General features: G+C 42.0%; 1 protein-coding gene and 1 pseudogene across 3 annotated transcripts in view; one reads left to right on the top strand and one right to left on the bottom strand.

Moving 5' to 3' along the window:
* Positions 1 to 21,937, bottom strand: part of DTWD2 (DTW domain containing 2) — a gene marked incomplete at its 5' end in the record, with an annotated part of 95,043 nt that overhangs the window by 71,137 nt on the left and 1,969 nt on the right. For both annotated transcript variants that reach the window (XM_080678722.1, XM_080678723.1), the window contains one exon: positions 1,871 to 1,961. In XM_080678722.1, coding sequence (XP_080534848.1) covers positions 1,871 to 1,961 — 91 coding nt within the window. The remainder of the gene's footprint in view (positions 1 to 1,870; positions 1,962 to 21,937) is intronic.
* LOC308254479 (phosphatidylinositol 3-kinase regulatory subunit gamma-like) lies at positions 4,693 to 7,476 on the top strand (annotated as a pseudogene). The gene is made up of 3 exons: positions 4,693 to 4,755; positions 6,374 to 6,577; positions 6,698 to 7,476. The product of its transcript is annotated as a phosphatidylinositol 3-kinase regulatory subunit gamma-like (transcript).

Genomic DNA, 21,937 nt, shown 5'->3' with positions numbered 1-21,937 from the left:
GACAAGGGATTTCAGGCCATGCCCCACACCCGGCAGGGCTAGACAGGCGACCTCAAGGTGTGCTTCCCGTCCTGGTGCTGGGCTAGGGGACTTCAGGCTGCTCCCCCGACCCCAGCACCAGGCCGGGGGATCTCAGGCCATGCCCCCCACCCGCAGGGCTTGACAGGAAACCTCAAGGTGCACTTTCCGTCCTGGTGCTAGGCTAGGGGACCTCAGGCTGCTCCCCCCCCCCACCCCAGCACCAGGCCGGGGGACCTCAGGCCGTGCCCCCCACCTGGTGGGGCTTGACAGGGGACTTCAGGCCGCACTCCCCACCTGTCGGGGCTTGACAGGGGATCTCAAGGTGTGCTTCCCATCCTGGTGCTGGGCTAGGGGACTTCAGGCCGCACCCCCCCCCACCCAACGGGGCTTGACAGGGACCTCAGGCTGAGACCCCTGCCCCAGTGCCAGGCAGGGAACCTGAGGCCACGCCCCCCGCACGGCAGGACTTGATGGGGGACCTCAAGGTGCACTTCCCGTCCTGGTGCTGGGCTAGGGGACCTCAGGCTGCTTCCCCCGCCCCAACGCCAGACCAGGGCACCTCAGGCCACGCCCCCCCACCAGGTGGGGCTTGACATGGGACTTCAGGCCACGCCCCCCACCCTGGCACCAGGCTGGGGGACCTCAGGCCACACCCCCTGCCCCAGCACTGGGCCAGGGGATCTGAGGCTGCGCCCCCCTGCCTGGTGGGACTTGACAGGGGACCTCAGGCCGTGCTCCCCACCCAGCGGGACTTGACAGGGGACCTCAAGGTGCACCCCCAGTGCTGGGTCAGGGGAAATCAGGCTGCACCCCCCGCCCAGCGGGGCTTGACAGGGGACCTGAGGCTATGCTCCCCCCGCCTGGCCGGGCTTGACAGGGGATTTCAGGCCGTGTTCCACACCTGGCGGGGCTTGACGGGGGACCTCAAGGCATGCCCCCCATCCTGGCGCCAGGCCAGGGGACCTCAGGCTACGTCCCCTGCCCGGCGGGCCTTGACAAGGTTGGGACTGGCCGGGTCTGGATCTAGCCCAATTGGGGCGGCGGTGGGGCCGGCTAGGTCTGGGTCTCACGTGATTTTGAGGCACATGTGGGTGGGCGGGGACTTGACTCTGGGTCCCATGGTGTGCCCCAGACTCTGACAGGAGGAAAGTTTTCATATACATTTTACTAATTTTCTTTCATCTCTGACACTTCTATTACAGAGAAAGGGCAAATAGCAATATTAAATTATTTCCTCTAATTAATCCCCTTTTAATGTGCACGAATTTTGTGCACCAGGCCACTAGTATGGCCAATAATATTGTAATAACTATGTATGGTGTCAGATGTTTACTAGGTTTATTGGGGTGATTACTTCATAAGTTAAATAAATGTCACTATATTGTATAAATGAAACTAATAAAGAATTGTATGTCAACTTTAACTGAAAAATCAAAATTAAGAAAAACAAAAAATAAAATAATATGCTGAGAGGTACTTCTATTTTAACAAGACATCAATGAATATAAGCTATAATCAAAATTTAAATAGTAATGATTTTCCTAACTCTTTACTCATAAAAATCTCATTTTTTCCTTCACACAATATTGTTGAAGTTCTAAATTTCTATACTATTCAATGACACAGTTTTTATGAAATAACATTATTTTCTCCATTTCCAAAGCATACAACATCATACTACCATATAATATATAAAAGAAACTATGTTTTCCCAAAGAGAAAGCATTTATCGTTGATTTATTTCCAGAAATGCTAAGCAGCTGGGAAGAACGAATATGTTCATCTGTGTGTTTCCTCTTGTATACTAATATTCTATTTGAAATTGTGCATTTTATGAAGTCTTACTTACCTCTGCCGGATGCTGAATTATGTACAAGTAGGTAGAGATGTGCAGAGGATGCACTGGTAGAAACGGACATAAACACACTTTCTGAGGCCGGCTAAAGGGCATAAAGAAAAAGAAAGCCTGTAAATGTTTAAAATAAAATATGACAATAACCTAAAACTTAAACATAACCCAACTTTTTTATTTTTTAATCCTCACTGGAGGATTTTTTTTTTCACTGATTCTAGAGAGAGAAGAAGAGAGAGGGAGGGAAGGAAAGAGGGAAAGTGAGAGAGAGAGAAACATCAATGTAAGAGAGAAACACCCAACCCAGGCATCAAACCCAAAACCTAGATATGTGCCCTGACTGGAAATCTAACCCATAACTTAAATATCTGTACACAGGATGAGGCTCCAACCACTGAGCAACACTGACCAAGGCTAAAGTTGCATTCTTTTAAAATGAAACACCAAGAATGAATTTAATCACTCAGACTTTACATATGAGAATTTGAAAAAAAGATTCTAGTAAATTCTTTACCATCTATATAAATCAAAGTTCCTCAAAAAAATCTTGTCTTAGATATCTGTAGTTGAACGATACTCATAAATCAGCAGCAGAGTCTTTTTATTCATGAAGCAACACTTCTACTAACTTGCATTCCAAATCAAGAACAGATCTCATATCATCAAAGAGAAACTTGGCAACTTTCCTATATCACCTGGAAGTTGGAGGGAACAATATGATGATAAAGTATTAGAACAGAATTACCACCTAAAAGAGAGTTCTAATCAAATTTAGACATCAACCAACACAGAGAGCTTAATAAATATGAGAAACCCAAACAGCAGCCACCAAATTATATTTGGCTAGAATTATATCCAAATATAATAGGCAGAGCGTCTGCCTATTTTCCCTTTTGCTGTTGTTTACTTTGTTGTTTTTGTTTTACTTACTTTTTAGTCTTTACTACTGTCTCAGTAACACTTATACTCATTACAAAATGCATAAGGAATAAAAAGGTACACTTCCGATCTGAGCCCTCTAGCTTAGAGCGTTCTCTTCTCTAGGAGTAACCAAAGATCAGTTACTTGTGTGTCCTTCTAAAGGAATTGTAGAAACATACATGGATATTTTACCATTAAACCCTACATTTGATATGTGTGTTTACCAGTATATATCAGTGAATCATGGAAGTAAATTTTCACAACAGATCACTATTACAGGCAGGTGTTATATGACATTACAATAGTGTACAAGTGAATGTGATATTAAAGGGAATTCCAACAGCATACTAACTACTACAAAACTAATCACTATCAACTCCTTCAGTAATCTTGCTTATGCAGAGGTATAGCCTGAGGTAAGAAATGCTTATGCCAATAAACACAGAGTGTGAGTAAATTGGTTCAATTATATCTACCATCTCATTCTGCAAGAAACTGTCAAACCTATGCTCCTGCTGAAGAAATTATCTACATGATAATCTTAGGCAGAGGTATAAACATATTTTACAATATGACCCCACTCCCGTCTCCACCATCAAAACTAAAATGGATGATTAACCAAAGGAAAACCAATATACTTGCTTTCCAATGACATACAAAATGATCTGGTATGATTACTCTGCCCTACACTGGATTCTCTCCCAGGAATGTGAGATTTTAGGAATGGAGTCATTCTGTGGTCACAAGAAGAGTAAACAAAAGTAAACAAAGAAAGAAACAGAGAATGATTGCATAAACTAGGTATACTGACAAACATATCAAGGGCGACAATTAGAAAGAATTCTCCATTCAGTAGAATAAAAAATGATGCACATTTCACTTCTAAAACTTTAAGCTTCTGACTTAATTTACTTATTATTTCTGTAATCCTCACCCAAGAATCTTATTGATTTTAGAGAGGAAGGTGGTGGGGGGGGCACGGTGGGAGGGAAGGAAAGAGAGAGAGAGAAGAACCAATGTGAGAGAGAAACACCGATCAGTATGCTACCCAACCAGGGATGGAACCCACAACCTAGCTGTAAGACCTGATGGGGAATCAAACCCACAATCATTCATTGTACAGGACAATGCTCCAACCAACTGAGCCACCCAGCCAGGGCTAAGTATCTAACTCTTTTATATGTAACTCTGTATGTGACTGAAATGCACAGATGTCAGTAAAATTATTTTATAAAATGTAATTTCAGATCAGATGAAGCTATTTTAAAAATTCAGAATTTAATAACAACTTAAATATCTAAGAATACAAAAGAATGCTCCCCCCAAAAAAAATAAAATTAAAAAAAAAAAAAAACTGTCCTATGCAGGAAACATCCACATATCAATAGAGCCAAAGAATGGCAAATTTCAATCAAGTAAACATGCTAGGAGGAAGCTGCAGATTTCTGTGAGTAGCAGAAAACTAGGTAAACATACCCTGAAAATAACATCTTTAGCTTATGATATATACAATGATTATAAAAGTCCTTAATATTGGTAGCTCTGGGTTTCATGTCTGACCAAAACCTCTGTTCAGAAGAGAAAAAAAAACAAAAACAAAAAACAACTCAGTTACTTGAGATGGTAATTTCCTTACTAGAAGTCATTTTGAACTTTAGGAATATTTGGAATTAAGTAGTTTGGAGAGTTCCACCTTCCAGGATGACAGGGAAAGTTGCTTCAGAGACCCACTTGCCAGAGAAGCAAGCAAAAACTATTTTTAAAAACAACCATTTAAAGTCTAGAAATTGCCCTGAGGACATATTTGAATAAAGAAATACTGTTCAAGAATATCTACTAAAATTTGGTATAGGCGAAACCAGACTCGAAAGGGTTCTAGTTGCCCACCACTACCAGAGATGAGGTTGAATCTTTGTGGTGCATTTATTAATCAGATAGCTGGCAATCTGAGAGAGCAGCAGGTATAACACTCTGAAGAGACTGCTCTGACCCTTCATTTCAAACAAGCTCATAGAGGGTTAGTGGATGGGAAAAAAATCTAGTTAGTGAGTTCCTACCCTAGGGTCTGCCTTCTTTCATTGTCCTTGCAAAGAGTAGCCCCTGGAAAGCTGTCTCCCTTCAGATAGATTCTGTCCTTGATCTGAGCTCTTGGCTGTCTTATCCCCAGGGTCTGTTCTTCTTATAATAAGTCGCTCAGTTTCCCAGGGTCTGTAAGAAAATCTCTTCACAGTGAGTAGCTATTAAACAACTATGATTCTATTTCCATTTCATGCCCCTCCCCTATCCCAGGGACAGTTTATGGCATCTGGGCCATAACCCATTTCCTACCTTGCCCCAGCTCAGGTTGGCAGAAGCTCAATTCCAAGAAGGTGTGGCAAAGAGAACAGAACTCCCTCTCAGCTCTTAATCAAAGCTTACTGTATGTCACAGAAAAAGGCAGGTCATCGACTCCAAGTTAAATAGGCTAAATTCCCCGGGAGGGTGGCTAAGAGCACAGAGGCTCCCTTTCTCCACCCAGTCTCCAGCTGTAAAACAGAAGCTTTACCACAGTGCAGCAGGCTGAGATTGCTGTGGCCCCACTCCCCTCACACCCCACTCCCCCTTTGCTCATCTGACACCTGAAGTAGCAAGCCAGAGGCTACTGCCCAGGCCTGTGCCCAGAACAGTGGCTCAGGGAGTTTGCCCTGGAGGATAGGCAGAATATAAGAGCTCTGAAGTTCTCCCAAGAGTAACTGACTTTATTTGAAACAGTGTGAGGAAATTCAAGCCTAAGGGTACCTTAAAAACATTAACTCCTCTAAACTAAGAGCAACAAGCTAAGTCATAGGCCACCTAAGTTCATCAGGGGAATAAAAAAGAAACAACAGGAAAAGAGATCGCTAAGAAGAGCACACCTGCAGTAGAACAAACTCAAAGAGTAGCCACAGAAACTACCCCTACCAGAATTTAATGTCAGACTGCTGAGCAATTTATGCCCTAGGGGGCTACATCAAAATGCAGAACAGTCAGCTGGTAATTAGTGAAGTCTAATGGGCAGGATTAATAGCAAAAGAAGGCAGCTTTCCCAGAGAAAGATCTGGAAAAGAGACACTGAAAGAGAACCCTGGAATAGCGATTCGCACAATTCAGCTAATAAAACAAAAACCTCCAAATTGTACATTTTAAAAGGATAAATACCATGGCATGTGAATTATATATATATACATATATACATATATATACATATATATACATATATATACATATATATATATATGAAGCCAGTGTCCAGAGACCAGAACACCATGGCCCCTCGCCCATGCTGGCCCCACCACCCAGGGAGCGGTTAGGGGTGCCCCTAGGCAACGTGATAGGGTGCGAGTTTGATGGGGGAAAGTCAAATAGAGGGGAAGGTCTTAAGGTTCTGCGGGGTTGGGGTGGTCTGCCCGAGGTAGGTTTGGAGTGTGCTGGGGAAGGAAGAGGAAGATCCGATTGGGCTCAGCACAGTACCTTTCTCATTGCGAACCAGGACAGCACCAGCAGTGGCCTGAATGGGCGGTTGTTTCATGAGTGCGCTTGGGACTGACGTGTTCATGGCAGAAGCCGTACTCCCAAAACTTCAATGATTCCAACGTCAAAGAACAGAAAAATCCTCTCCAACTAGAGGCCCTGGACGTTGCAACGCGACTGAAGGAACCACCACTTGAGGAGCTAGAAAAACCGGAAGTACGCGACCAGAGGATTGTGGGATTGTGGAGGATGCCTGGGCGCCTAGGGCTAGAACGTGAGCCTGTTACTGCACATGTACATAGTCAGCGCTATAGTCCTCAGTCTTACAGTATTTGGACGTGACTTCTGGCGGGAAATTGTTTGTTACCTTGGTTTGAAGTGGAGGACAAGAGCCACAAGTATGACCAGCTCTAGGAGTACACACGCACCTCCTCCCAAGAACTGCAGATGAAGCGCATCGCCATCGAAGCCTTCAATGAAACCATCAAGATCTTTGAAGAGCAGGGCCAGACTAAAGAGAAGTGCAGCAAGGAGTGCCTGGAGCGCTTCTGGTGTAAGGGCAATGAAAAAGAGATGCAGAGGATCCTGCTGAACTCAGAATGGCTCAAGTCTTGCATCACTGAGATCCACGAGAGCTGCACGAAGCTGAAACAGGAGCTGCGGACACAGGCCTTGGACAACCAAGATAAGCACATGAATAGCCTGAAAGCCAGACCTCATGCAGCTGCGCAAGATCCAAGACCAGTACCTCGTATGGCTCACCCAGAAAGGAGCCCGGCAGAAGAAAATCTAGTGGTTGGGAATCAAAAATGAGCCTTAAGATCAGTATGCACTAATAGAGGATGAGGATGACCGCCCCCCCACCAAGAAGAATGAACCTGGTATGTGGGCAAGATCAACCACACGCAGGCTGAGGAAATGCTGAATGGCAAGCGGGTTGGCTCTTCCTCATCCGTGAGAGCAGCCAGCGGGGCTGCTATGCCTGCTCTGTGGTGGTGGACTGTGATACCAAGCACTGTGTCATCTACCTCACGGCTACTGGCTTGGGTTTTGCGGAGCCCTACAACCTGTAAAGGTCTCTGAAGGAGCTGGTGCTGCATTACCAGCACACCTCCCTCGTGCAACACAACGATGCACTTACCATCACACTGGCCCATCCCGGCGAGCCAGGGCCACCTGCCCCAGCCAGCTGACTCATACAGAGCAGGACTCCATCTTTCTGTCTGTCTGACTCTCTTTGTGAATCTTTCTCTGTTTCAATCTCTCTTGCTTTCTCTGAGTCTCTCTCTTCCTATCACTCTTTCTATCCCCATCTCTGTCCTCTCTGTCTCTTAGTCTCTGTACCTCTAAGTCTCTGTTAGAGGAGCATACCTCCTCCACCCCATGCCCCCTTTGCCCATGGGCACTGCCCTCCCCTGGCTTTGGCTGCCCCCACCAGTTCCTACAGTTCCCCCAAACTCCCCCTGCCTGTATCTGCCATGTTTACAAAGGCCCCTGGGGTGCTCAGCCCCAGCCTGGTGCCCTGATTTTTAAGCCACAGACCTAAGGTCAGGGCAGGAAGAAAGCAGGAAGGAACTTCGCTGGGCCACTTCCAAGAACCTCAGCTGTGACATTTGGGGACGGGCGGTCCCGCCCCACAGACCCAACTTCCCCTCCAAACCCTGAAGTGAAACCCACACTGGTTACCCCCACATGGAGCTGCTGCCCAGAAGCCCTCCTCCCCTAAAAGCAAAATTATTAAAAATAACCTCAAGAGCTGGGCCCTATCTGACCCCAGGCTTCCCAGGAACCGAGGCTGCTGTAGGTACTGCTGAGCCAGCCGAGATGCACTGCTGCCCACAGCACCTCCACTCGATGCAGTTTCAAGGCTTCTCCTTGATCATGTTGGGTTCTGATTTTGTTTCCTTGACTGTAAACTCATTTTCTCCTCTTTTGGACAAGAACCCCGGTTTTCTAATATATTTTATTGATTTTTTACAGAGAGGAAGGGAGAGGGATAGAGAGTTAGAAACATCGATGAGAGAGAAACATCAATCAGCTGCCTCTGCACACCTCCTATTGGGGATGTGCCCGCAGCCAAGGTACAAGCCCTTGACCGGAATTGAACCTGGGACCTTTCAGTCCACAGGCCGACACTCTATCCACTGAGCCAAACCGGTTAGGGCAACCCCGGTTTTCTATGCTGCCATGGACCCCCCTCCTGCCTGCCCAGCTAGGTCGGCAGGTGGGTTTTGTATGGTATGTTGATACTGATGTGGATATAAAACATTGAACTCAAAAAAAAAGAAAAGAAAGAAAGGAAAATGGGATAGTGATGAATAAGAAACTTTGGGGACAGTGAAGGGCAGTTTGTCCAGACAGTTGAGAGCTAAGAATTAGAGTTTAATTAGGATAGAAATCCTGCTGATAGCACTTGATGCCTGAAATCTGAGCACTCTACTTTTAGGCTTTCCAATTCAAGTTTTTGGAGACTGCCTATTAAAACATTCCTGGTTGGAAGGTGTTTGTACAGAAGCCCATAAGAATTAAATATTTGCTGTGTTTAGCTCTCTGTAAGGAATATGGAATAATGTTAAATGCTTCATGTTCTCAAGAAGCTTGACTTTTAAAATAAAAAATAAAGAAGAAATATAAATATTAAAAATAAAAAAAGAAGAAGCTTAAGTTTTAGGGGCGATCAGGCAGGCAGGTGAGCGATTAGGAGCCAGAGGTCCAGGATTGCGAGAGGGATGTCCCAGATTGCAAGAGGGTGCAGGCCAGGCAGATGGACCCTCCAACCTCCCCCCATGCACGAATTTTGTGCACCACGCCTCTAGTCTATATATATAAAAGCCAAGCGACTAGAACAATGGAACAACTAGAATGACTGATCACTATGACTCGCACTGCGGCAGCCAACCGGCCCAATCGGGGCCCCGATCGGCCCACTCAACCTCCTGCAGCCCCTCCCCCTGGTCAGCCTGGTCCTTGATCGGGCCCCCCACTCTGATTGGGGGCATGGCTAGCCAGCCAACCTCTCATGGCCCCTCCCCCCCAGGGCAGCCTGGCCCCCAATCGGCCCACCCCACCCCAATCGGGGGCTGGGCCAGCCAGCCAACCTCCTGTGGCTCCTCCCCCCAGCTGGCCCGGCCCCTTTCCCCAGCCAGCCCCCCACAACACGATCAGGGGCAGGGCCGAGCAGCCAACCTCCTGCGCCCCTCCCGGCTGGCCCCACCCTCAATCGGCCCCCTCACCCCGATCAAGGGCAGGGCTGGCCAACCTCCCGTGTCCCCTCGCCCCCACCAGCCTGGTCCCGATGGGCTCCCATCAGGAGCGGGCCAGTAGGACCCCACCCGTGCATGAATTTGTGCACTGGGCCTCTGATAGTTTAATAAAGCTGTTATTTTAAAAAACGAAAAATGCAATGGAAAAAGAATATTAGTACATTAAGCAGCCAGTTAGTCACCAGTGACTGACACTATACTTTCCATCCGGAAGACAAAACAGGCTGGATGCTTAATGTGTTAAATGTACTTAGTAAGAAAGAGGCATTTTTATCACAATTTGGCATTATGTTATCTCAAGGTGGGTTTCCTGCCTACATTGTAAGCTACATGAGAGCAAGAACTTGGTCGATTTTTTTCACTTTTATATTCCAACCTCTAGCACAGTAAGGTATCATTAAATAGATGCTGAATGCATGAAAGAATACCCACATGCCTTTCTCCTCCTACATAATTTCTTCACCTACCCCTTTATTTTCTTACATATCAAATATTGATGTCTCCTTCACTTCCTCTCTAGTACTTACACAATTAGTTTCTATTATAAATGAAATTCAGAGTCTCAGATCTTCCTTTGTTATAATTTGTGATCATTCTAGTAAGTGAGAGCATAAGAGGAAAAAATATTTACTGAACAAAATATCCTATATAATAAAAGCCTAATATGCTAAGTGTCCGGTCATCCATTCAACCAATAAAAGCATAATATGCTAATGATATGCTAAGGCCACTCAACTGCTCGTTATGACGGGCATTGACCACCAGGGGGCAGACAGTCGACTGGTCGACCACTTGCTATGATGTGCAATGACGACCAGGGGGCAGACACTCTGACCGATAGGTTAGCTTACTGCTGGGGTCCGGCCAATCAGGACTGAGCAAGACGGGCCGGACACACCCTGGAGCCCTCCCGTGGTCCCTCCCCATCAGGGGGCAGACGCAACGAACTGAGCAGTAAGGAGCAGCAAACAGGCAGGTGGTAAGGGGCGAGGGATCCTGGACTGTGAGAGGGTTCAGGCCAGGCTGAGGGATCCCCCCGCCCACCTCCCCTGAGTGCACGGATTTCATGCACCAGGCCTCTAGTTTACTAATAAACAGCTAAACAGTTTATGTGTAGACACTGTAACTGTGATTTAGGCTAAAACTACTTGATTTTGGCTTATGCTACAACATGCTCATAAAATATCATCACCTATTTATTTTAAAGCATGTCTCCTTTGTTAACCTAAGTCTTACCTTTACCTCAAATTTAAAAAAACTATAGCTCTTTTGAACATTTTGCATTATAATTGATCAACTTTATATCTTAGCAAGTTACTTTACAATATGAATTTGTGCTTATTTGTTTATACTTTAATAGCAATTTTCCTCATACTCTTCTCCTCCACAATAGTCTGCATACACTGTGCTGGTGAATAGCTGTCCGAATGTTAAACCACCTCTTACCAAACTAGTGGATAAGTGTATAGTAATTGCTCTCCTCATTCTAAAATCTTTTTCCAAAGAACAAGAATTCTCCCTATATCCAAACTTAACTCTTAAAGATTTAAATATTTCAAATTGATACTAGATTAAAAAATTATAAATTCCAAAAATTTTTATTCAAATATTTACTGTACACTTATGGGCCAGACATTAGGCACTTGGGGCAACAAAACAAAGATTCCTGCTCTCATGGTGCTTTTTTGTTTTCGATATGCCAGAAAATTCCTTCCTTCCTTTGAATTATTGTGGATGACAGAAAAAAAAAAAAAACAGAAAACTACACATCAAAACATTATTTACACATAATGAACATTCATTTTAAAATAAAAATCAAACAACTTCTAGAATCTGTACAGATATAAGAAAGAAAAATTAATATGAGGAAATATCAACTAGTCAGTTGGGTATAGATTTGGGGAATAACTTATTAAGGTATGTCACTGACAATGTCATTGTCTTGCTATGTGAGCTGGAACACGTCACAGGTTTCCCAATTTCTTCCTTCATAGTGCTGGTAATAAAGTACCAGGAAAGTTCTGGGGAATAACTACTGAATGAATCATAAGCAAATGTTATAAAATTGTAATCATTTACAAATATTAATTTCCAGCTAATGTATAACAGAATGACCAAAGTAAGAGCTGAGGTTTTTCCCTCTTCCACATGTATTAATGCATTGCCAATGTATTATAAATACTGTTTTCCATCACTGTGGTTTATCTTCTTTAAAATATATACAACCCACTTAATGTTAATTATATTCTTAAAATATAAGTAAAATTTTTGAATAATTTCCCTGAGGAAATTTTATAAAATCTGGGGGGAGAGGGGGTTTCTTTTCTCATTAAGGATTATAGGAATAAATATGTAGGATTCCTGTCAGACTAAGATTGACTGGCTTCTGAAGTGAATGCTATAATACAAGGGTAATCTGGCACTCTGGGCATGCTATCTCTGCCAGCCTGTAGGCAAATGAAATTGTAGCAGGCATATGACCAGAGCTAGAACCTATAAAAAACATTTTTCAAAAATTTAACTAAATGCCTTAGATAATATCCACCAAAACTACTTTTCTCATAATTTTAAACAAGAAAATATCACAGAGGAAAACATGTAAAGATTAGTGAATAGATTTACAAGAATTAGTATTTTAAAAGGATTTCTTTTACCCGTTTTAAAAAAAAGCAAATGCAGAACACAGAAAAATAATGCACCTCAGATTTCCCAATACTCATCCAGATTTTTATAGTCCCAACAGAGTGAAAAAGCAAAGAACAAAGAGTTTCATAGCCTTCAATAGATTACTTGAATAGACACTATTACACATAAAAATGCCAACAACTTGGTAATTTTAAAACAAGCTTTGAAAAACTAAATACCACAGTGCCCTCTACTGTCATTTTAAAAGAATATAATCTATATAATAAACTAGTTTTTAAATTTGTGAAACCAATTAAAAAAGAAACAGCTCTGCCCTGGCCAGTCAAGGACACCTACCTAGGTTGCAGGATCTATCCCTGGTCCCAGCCCCAGTCTGGGCACATTCGGGACACAATCAATTAATGTGTCTCTTTCTTATAGATATTTCTTCCTCTCTCTCTCTCTCTCTCCCCGTCCCCCACCCCCTCCCTCACTCCTCCCTCTTTTTCACTCTCTCTAAAAATCAATGAGGGGGGCCGCTCCAGCCTCCCATTTTCTGCCAGATCCTGACTCAGACACTAACTTGTTCCGGATCCCAGTGCCCCGTGGGTGCTCGGTTTCCAGTAGTGCAGCCCCAGCTGGCTGCCCCTGAACCCCATCCTGACGGTGGTCCGTCCCAGATTCTGAACTGCATATTTTTTTCATGAAATTGTTAAAACAGCGAGGCAACAATAAAAAAAAGCCCTATAGTAAAAAAATAAATTAAAATAAATTAAAAATAAATAAAAATCAATGGGAAAAATACCCTCAGGTGAGGATTAACAAAACAAAAAAAGAAAAAAAAAATCCACTCTAAATAATTAAAAAAACAGCTCTTCTTTATTAATATTATAGTAAACTTTTACTCATAAAGAGAAAAAAGGGGAGAAACCAAGATGGCGGCATAGGTAAACACCTAAACTGCTGCCTCGCACAACAATTTCAAAACTACAACTAAAAGACAGAACGGACACCATCCAGAACCACAGGAAAGCAGGCTGAGTGAAAATTCTACAACTAGAAGGAAGGAGAAAAGCTCACAGAGAATTGGAGGTACGGCAAAGGGGCTTTGTGCGCGCAGAGAGGAAGGGCGGCTGAGAGCTTGGCTGACTTCCTCTGGCGGAAGGGGGAAGGAAGCCTCGGACCGAGAGCTGGGAAAGGCAGAAGTCTGAAGGCGCACACGGGCCAGTGCGCACAAAGGCTGCGGAGGTAGCCATAGGCTTTCCCTAGTGAAAGGGAGTCAGAGGATCCTGACTGAGCCCCAGTTCTGACTGCAGTGAACCCCGGTTCCAGGCGAGCCCCTGGGGACCCACGCTCTTGTAGGGGGAGTCTGGACTCTCGGGCGGAGACTCGGGAGCCGGGGAAGGCGGAGGACTGAAAGTGCGCACACGCGCCGCGCCGGTGCGCACAAAGGCTGCAGGGGTTGCCACAGGCTTTCCCTAGTGGAGGGGAGTCAGAGGATTCTGACTGCACCGAGCCCCAGTTCTGACTGCAGTGAACCCCAGTTCCAGGCGAGCCCCTGGGGACCCACGCTCTTGTGGGGGGAGTCTGGACTCTCAGGCGGAGACTCGAGCTGGGGAAGGCGGAGGACTGAAAGCGCACATGCGCGCAGGGGCGGGGCTGACAGGAAGCCAAGACTGAGACTCCACCCCATCCAAGCTGAGCACAGAGGCTATTGCAATTTGGCAAGTCTAACCCTATAAGGCTGTCTCCAGCACCGGGCTTCTCCCAGCATAGACACAGCTGATCCTTACAGCCAACTGGCCTGGAGGTCAATTCTTCCCAGTGATACCAACAACAATAAAGACTTAATTACAACAAGGCTGTACACACAGTCCACAAAGGGGTGCACCAAGAGTGTCCACCTCAGGTTAACTGGGGAAGCAGACCCACTGGGCCATATTGGAAACCTAGCACAAATATCTACCTTACCAACTCAGGGATTCAGTGAAAATGCGGGGTCAAAGAATCAGATCACAAACGAAAGAAATGGAGGAAAACAAACGACTGGATATAGAATTCAAAACCACCGTTATAAGACTTTTTAAGAATATCCTAGAAAAGGCCGATAAATATAACGAGACCCTCGAAGATATGAAAAAGGACCAACTAGAAATTAAACATACACTGACTGAAATAAAAAATATTATACAGAGACCCAGAAACAGAATAGAGGAACACAAGAATCAAGTCAAAGAATTGAAATACAAAGAAGCAAAAAACACTCAACCGAAAAAGCAAAAAGCAAAAAAAAAAATCCAAAAAGTTGAAGATAATGTAAGAAGACTCTGGGACAACTTCAAGCGTACCAACATCAGAATTATGGGGGTGCCAGAAGAAGAGAGAGAGCAAGATACTGAAAACCTATTTGAAGAAATAATGACCGAAAACTTCCCCCACCTGGTGAAAGAAATAGACTTACAAGTCCAGGAAGCCCACAGAACCCCAAACAAAAGGAATCCAAAGAGGACCACACCAAGACACATCATAATTAAAATGCCAAGAGCAAAAGACAAAGAGAGAATATTAAAAGCAGCAAGAGAAAAACAGTTAATTACCTACAAGGGAGCACCCATACGACTGTCAGCTGACTTCTCAACAGAAACTATGCAGGCCAGACGGGAGTGGCAAGAAATTTTCAATGTGATGAATAGCAAGAACCTACAACCAAGATTACTCTACCCAGCAAAGCTATCATTCAGAATTGAAGGGCAGATAAAGAGCTTCACAGATAAGAAAAAGCTGAAGGAGTTCATCACCACCAAACCAGTACTATATGAAATGCTGAAAGGTATTCTTAAAGAAGAGGAAGAAGAAAAAAGTAAAGAGAAAAAATTATGAACAACAAATACATATCTATCAACAAGCCAACCTAAAAATCAAGTGAATTAAAAACCTGAGGAGCAGAATAATCTGGTGAATATAATAGAATCAGGGGCATAGAAAGGGAGTGGGCTGATAATTCTCAGGGGGAAAGGGGTATGGGGGGGTTCATGAAGAGAATGGACAAAAATCATACACCTATGGATGAGGACAGTGGGGGGGAGGTAAGGGCAGAAGGTGGGGTGGGAAAGGGGTGGAGGGGAGCTATGGGGGGAAAAAGGAGAAATAATTGTAATAATCTGAATAAAGATTTATTTAAAAAAAAAAAAGAGAAAAAAAATAACTTGTATATCGGATTGCTTCAAATATAAATAACAATAATATTCTCATACTCCCAAAAGTTGTTTTTATCACTATACTATTATTTTATAACTGCCTTCAGGAGTAGAGGAAGGATAAGCTTAAAAAATAAAATCATGTTATAGGAAAGGAAGCAACTCTATAAAGAGAATAAATATCTTTAAATGAGATTTCAGAGACCTGTGCTCCAGAGGTCTAAAGCAGTGTTCTTCACTCCCCAACCCCTCCCTTTGACAAATTTGCCTTTCTGACTGAAAAGTGAGACGCCACTAATACAAATGAGAAGCTGACCATAGGCAGGTAAAGGATTCAAGAGATAAAAGCTCTATCTTAAAAAAAAAAAAAAAGAAAAGAAAAGACAATTAAAATTGCTTCTCCCCCTCTACCCCCCCAAAAATGTGCTCATCCCAAAGTAACTAAAAGTCCTGGACAAAGAAAAATGAAAACAATTGATGGCTAATAAGACAAACACTTCCCTCAAAGTATTTATTATACGCAACAGGAAAAAAAAGCAGCCACACTATTCATTTCAGTATAATTCATTATTATTTGGTATACTAATAAAAATATGAAAGCTAAAGTAGCTATACTTCTTAGTAGTCATCTGACCTTGAGAGTCTATAAAAGGGAATAACTATTTAATTCACAAAGTTGTCTTATGTACTAAATAAAAATATAGATGTAAAGGCACTTGTAACCTGTGAACTCTTTAAGTAATGACAAATTTTAGACTATAATATTTCTGAATATGTTTCCTCACTACATGAGCACTAACAGAACTATGAATTATTAATTTTGGGCAGATATACTTTAAAGAATTAATATGCTTTGATGTTTTTGAAGAAAACTTCTATCATAGGGTAATAACTAACTCTTATTTTTCTTGGGGAATATAAATCAAACATTTAGAAAGCTCTAATGTGATTTTTAAAATTGGTCACTCCTCTTTGGAGACTTAATTAAGATTATGAAAAAAATTCCCTTTTGACATATATCATCTTTGCTCAACTTTGAACATATGATTAGCTTACAAAGCAATCTGTAAATCAGTTAGCTTTCCACATATATTACTAATGAACTACTTCAAAGAGTAAACATATTTTCTATACTAACAGAAAATAGAACATTACCTTAATAATTTTCTCTTAGGAATATGATACTTTTGAAATGCACAAAATATTAAACTTGCAGATTATCTAAGTTTTTACTCTAAAAACTTGGCCCCTTGAGTGTGGCTCTTCCACAAAATACCACTGCCTGGGCGAGTCTATTTTGAAGAAGTGGTGTTAGAAGAAGTGTAAGTTTAAAAAATTTGGCTCTCAAAAGAACTTTCAATCGTTGTACTGTTGATATTTGGTTCTACTGACTAATGAGTTTGCCGACCACTGACCTAGTTGATTTTAATTTTTTAATCCTCACCTGAGGATATGTTTGTTTCTTTATTGACTTTAGAGAGAGAGGGAGAGAAAGGGAGAGAGAAAGACACATGGAGTGATCACTTGCCTTCCATATGCACCCCCAAATGGGGATTGAATTTGAAACCTGGCTTTGTGCCCTAACCAGGAATTAAAAACCATGACCTTCCAGTGTATGAGACAATGCTCCAAACAATTGTGCCCCACTGGCCAGGGCTAACCTAGTTGATTTTAAATTTACCAAAACAGTTTGTTTTCTAATTCTAATTAGATACCAATTCAATAATCTTTATTTCAAACTGCCTTGGGGGAGAGATTAAAAACGGCAGCAGAGTAAGTGGATGTTACACAGACACGCTCCCAGGACCAAACTGATATTACAACTAAAATATAGAAAAACTTCCTGAATAATCAACAAAAGACTTGCTAGAGAGAATCCTAATAACCAAGGACCGAAAGTGGAGACCACATAGAGATTGGTAGGGAGGGCAGAGGCACAAAAGGGCTGGCCGGGCTCCAGCAGACAACAATTGAAGTTCCAGAGAGATATCTCAGCTGTGGGGGGTTGCCACTGAGAACTCTGGAGTCTAATCCCCAAGCTGGGCCCCCAGCAGAAAGCACTGGAACTGAGAAGGGTACCCACATAACATCTGGCTGTGAAAAGCAGCATGGCTGCTGTCTGCCAGGGAAGATACAGCTGGAAATTCAGGCACTCTCTTCAAGGGCCAACACACAAAATTCCTTGTTGAGCTACCACCTTGTGCTCTGGCAGAGGGAGGGCAGAGTGGACTGGAGCTGTGTGAGCAGAAGCCAGGATTGGGGGCTCTGGGGTTAGAGCTCAGAAGACAGACACTCCAGTTTCCCATGCTGAGTCATTCCCTCATGCTGTGGAGGTCATCTTTCTCACATGGACATGTGCTATACAGGCAACCTAGCCTGGGGGGAAGACAGTTGATCCACCCTATCGGAAAACATCTTGCCTCATGGTGTGGAATTGCTCAGGCCCATTAAGAGACTGAAAAAAACAATTAGCCTCCAAGCAGAAGCAATTGCTCCACCCTATTGAAAAAAACTCTTGAAAATTCTATCAGTCTGTAGACAGAGGCATTCTCTGGAGACTTTGAGTCTTTGCCTAATCTAATTAGTCAGAAGCAGCATTTGACACTGTCCTGCACTAGAGATTGAGAGGCATAGCAGATCTACCTAATACATAGTCACAAACCCAAATAGGCAGCCAAAATGAGGAGGCTAGGAAACAACCCCCAAATGAAAGAACAAGAGAATTCTCCAGAAGAAGAGATAAATGGATAAAAGAAATTTATCTGATACAGAGTTCAGAATAATGATGGTAAAGATGCTCAACAACATGAGAAAAGATATGAAAACAGAAATAAAGAATGACATAGCACAAATAAAGAACACATTGGAAGGAATACACAGCAGATTAGGAGAAGCTAAGGATCAAATCAGTGAATTAGAAAACAGGGTTGAAAAAAATCAGAGAACCAAAAAGGAAAAAACAATTAAAAAACAGGAGGGAGCTGTGGGAAAATGTGAAACATAACAATATTCAAATAGCAGGTGTGCCAGAAAGGGAGAAAGGGATAGAGAACATGTTTGAAGAAATAATGGCAGAAAATTTCCCTAACCTGGTAAAGAAAAAAGTCATACAAGTCCAGAAGGCACAGAGAACCCCAAGCAAGAAGAACCCAAACAGGCCCAGATCCAGACACGTCATAATTAAAATGCCAAAAATTAAAGACAGAGAGAATCTTAAAGGCAGCAAAAGAAAAGAAAACTGTTATCCACAAAGGAGCTCCAATAAGTCTGACACCTGATTTCTCATCAGAAACTCTACAGGCCAGAAGATTTTCTGGCATAGCATGAAGTACACAAGGTAATATCCAGCGAGGTTATCATTCAAAACAGATGGTCAAATAAAGAGCTTCCCAGACAAAAAATGCTAACGGAGTACATCACCACCAAGCCAGCATTACAAGAAATGCTAAAGGGACTGCTGTAGGAGAAGAAGAAACAGAGAGAGAAACTTAGCCATACAGAATTAAAATGGCTATAAATAAGTACCTCTCAATAATAACCCTAAATGTAAATAGATTAAATGTTCCAATCAAAAGGCATGGGTATCTGAATGGATATAAAAACATGACCCAACTATATGCTGTCTACAAGAGACCCACCTCAAAACAAAAGACACACACAAATGAAAGTGAAGAGATGGAAAATATTTTTCTATGCAAATGGAAAAGAAAAAAAAAGCTGGAGTAGCAATACTCATATCCAACAAAATAGACTTCAAAATGAAGGCCATCACAAGAGACAACAAAGGTCACTACATAACACTAAAGGGATCGATCCAATAAGAGGATATAACTCTGGTAAACATATATGCACCAAATATAGAAGCATGTAAATATATTTAAAAAAAAAACTTCTAGAGGACTTTAAGGGAGAGACATAGTAGGAGACTTTAACACCCCTCTGACTTCACTCGATAGATCTTCCAGACACAAAACTTATCAAGGAAACAGTGACTCTAAAGGACACACTGGATCAGATGGATTTAATTGACATTTATAGAACAATTCACCCCAAAACTGCAGAATATACATTCTTCTCAAGCACACTTGGATCATTCACAGAGATAGACCACATGTTAGGACACAAAACAAGTCTCTAAAAGTTCAAGAAAACTGAAATCCTATCAAGCATCTTCTCAGATCACAGTGGAATGAAATTAGAAATCAACTACAAAAAACACCCAAAAACATTCAAATACATGGAGGCCAGTTATGTGTTTAGAGAAATAAATACTATTTTAAATAAATGGCCAAAAAATTGTGACTTAGTGATCACTCAAATCTAAGAATGATCTTTAGTTTTTAAAACTACTTTAAGCATAAATGTTCACACAGAAAACTAATAAAACCCTAACAGCCTAATAAAATAAAATATAACGAGCCATCAATTAGTTTATATTGTATTGATAACACCTAATAGTCTTCATATTTCTAGAACTGTATTCTAAACAATTAAAACAAACAAAATGCATAGCATGCCAACAGGGAGAAGAGCTTTCAAAAGGTAGAAAAATTTACTAGAAAAAGCTAAATGCAGAAATATTGGCATGAATCATGACCCTAAAACATTAACAAAATGTAACTGAAAACAAGCTAAAATCCAGCAAGTCATTTTTATTTTTCAAAAGCTGATCAGATTAGGGAGTATTAAAGATGAAAATGCAGAGCAAAGAGTATTTTTAGGGTATGAAAATACTTTATATGATACTATAATAGTGGATATATATTATTAAAATTTGCCCAAACGTAAAATATGCACAAAAACAAGAATTAACCTAATGTAAACTATAAACTTTGAGTGATAATGATGTGTTAATGTAGTTCATGAACAGTTAAAATGTGCCACTCTGGTGGGGAATGCTGATAATGAAGGAAATTATGCATGGGTGGGTAGGAGCAAGGGTTATATGGGACATCTCCATACCTTCTACTTCAATTTTGCTATAAATCTGAAAGTACTCTTTAAAAAATAAAGTCTATTGCCCTGGATGATATGGCTAGGTTGGGAATCAAAAGGTGCCTATTTGATTCCCAGTCAGGGCACATGCCTGGATTGCAGAGTTGATGCCTGATAGGGAGCAGCAGGATGCAGCAAATCAATGTCTTGCTCTCACAAAGATGTTTCTCTCTCTCTCCCTCTCCCTTGCTCGCTCTCTCTCTAAAAATCAATAAAAAATATTTTTTAAAGTAAAGTCTATTAAAGGGGTAAGCAGAGAAAAGTTATAACCCTTTACTAACAGAGGAGACTATATTTTAAAGTATATACAGCACTTATAATTAGCAGTTTTAAATAGACTGAAAACTACATAATAAAGCTCACATGATACTTTAGCCCTGGATTTATGTTTGAAACACTTTTCTTTCAGCATTTTTAAGTGTTATCACCTAACACCCTTAGACAGCTTTGTTTAAATAAATTATATTCAAAACCCCTTCTGTTCATATAAATAGTGCCTTCTAGACACAAATTATCCATCCTCCTCAAAAGTCTATTAAGGTTCTACTATACATAGTACACTTAGAAAATACAAAAAGTTCCTTACACTCAAGATCCCTTCTTCTGAGGTCTTACAATCCAGCGTTGGTAAAAGAACAAAATGTCCAAAGTAGGATACCCCAAGCACTCAGGTGGTACAGATCTTCAGCCAGTCTGTCCTATTCTCCTTGTGGGAATGCTTTTCTCCTGGCTGGATCCTTCTCATCTTTCAACCTTCAATATAAATGCTATCTCCTCAGAAATCTTTCCTGACACCACCCCCCCCTTCTATTTTTATCATAGCAATCTATTCCTTTTCTTCATTGCTGGGTATTTTTTCAAAACTGTAATTATATATTTGGTTTCTTGTTTGCTGGTTTATTATCTGTATCCAATACCAGACTGAACACTCCATATGGACACAGACTCCACTGTATTACCAGTAATCAGCAGAGCACTCAATAAACAATGGTTATAGGAATGCATAGGTCTGGTATCCAGGAGAAGGGTATGGGCTAGAACAGCCGTGGGCAAACTACGGCCCGCGGGCCGGATCCGGCCGATCGGCTGTTCTATCCGGCCCGCGAGCCGAAAGAGCGGAGGGTTCTCTTGCTCTCCACTCCGCTCCTTTACTTTGAATTTATATTAGTTCACACAAACACTCCATCCATGCTTTTGTTCCGGTCCTCCGGTCCAGTTTAAGAACCCATTGTGGCCCTCGAGTCAAAAAGTTTGCCCACCCCTGGGCTAGAACAACAATTTTCAACTGGTGTGCCACAAGAATTTTTAAAACATGCAATACCCGACTCTTTAGTCAGGGGCACTGAGCTCTTTTCTCTGAGATGTTAAATTTAAAAAATGACAACAGCTAACACAATAGCTGCCCAGTGTGAATGAATCAAAATTATACCTTTTTATTTTTCAGATGAGCAAAATATATAAAATCTTTTTTGGTGTGCTGCAGAATTTTAGTAATTAGTTTATGTGTGCCATGAGATCAAAAAAGTTGAAAATTGATGGGCTAGAGATATTGGAGGTAATAACTTACCCATGAA

The sequence above is a fragment of the Plecotus auritus genome (assembly GCF_963455305.1).
Source record: "Plecotus auritus genome assembly, chromosome: 7".
Classification (NCBI taxonomy): Eukaryota; Metazoa; Chordata; class Mammalia; order Chiroptera; family Vespertilionidae; genus Plecotus; species Plecotus auritus.
The sequence above is the reverse complement of the archived record's forward strand: the minus strand, read 5'-3'. Positions and strand labels throughout refer to the sequence as shown.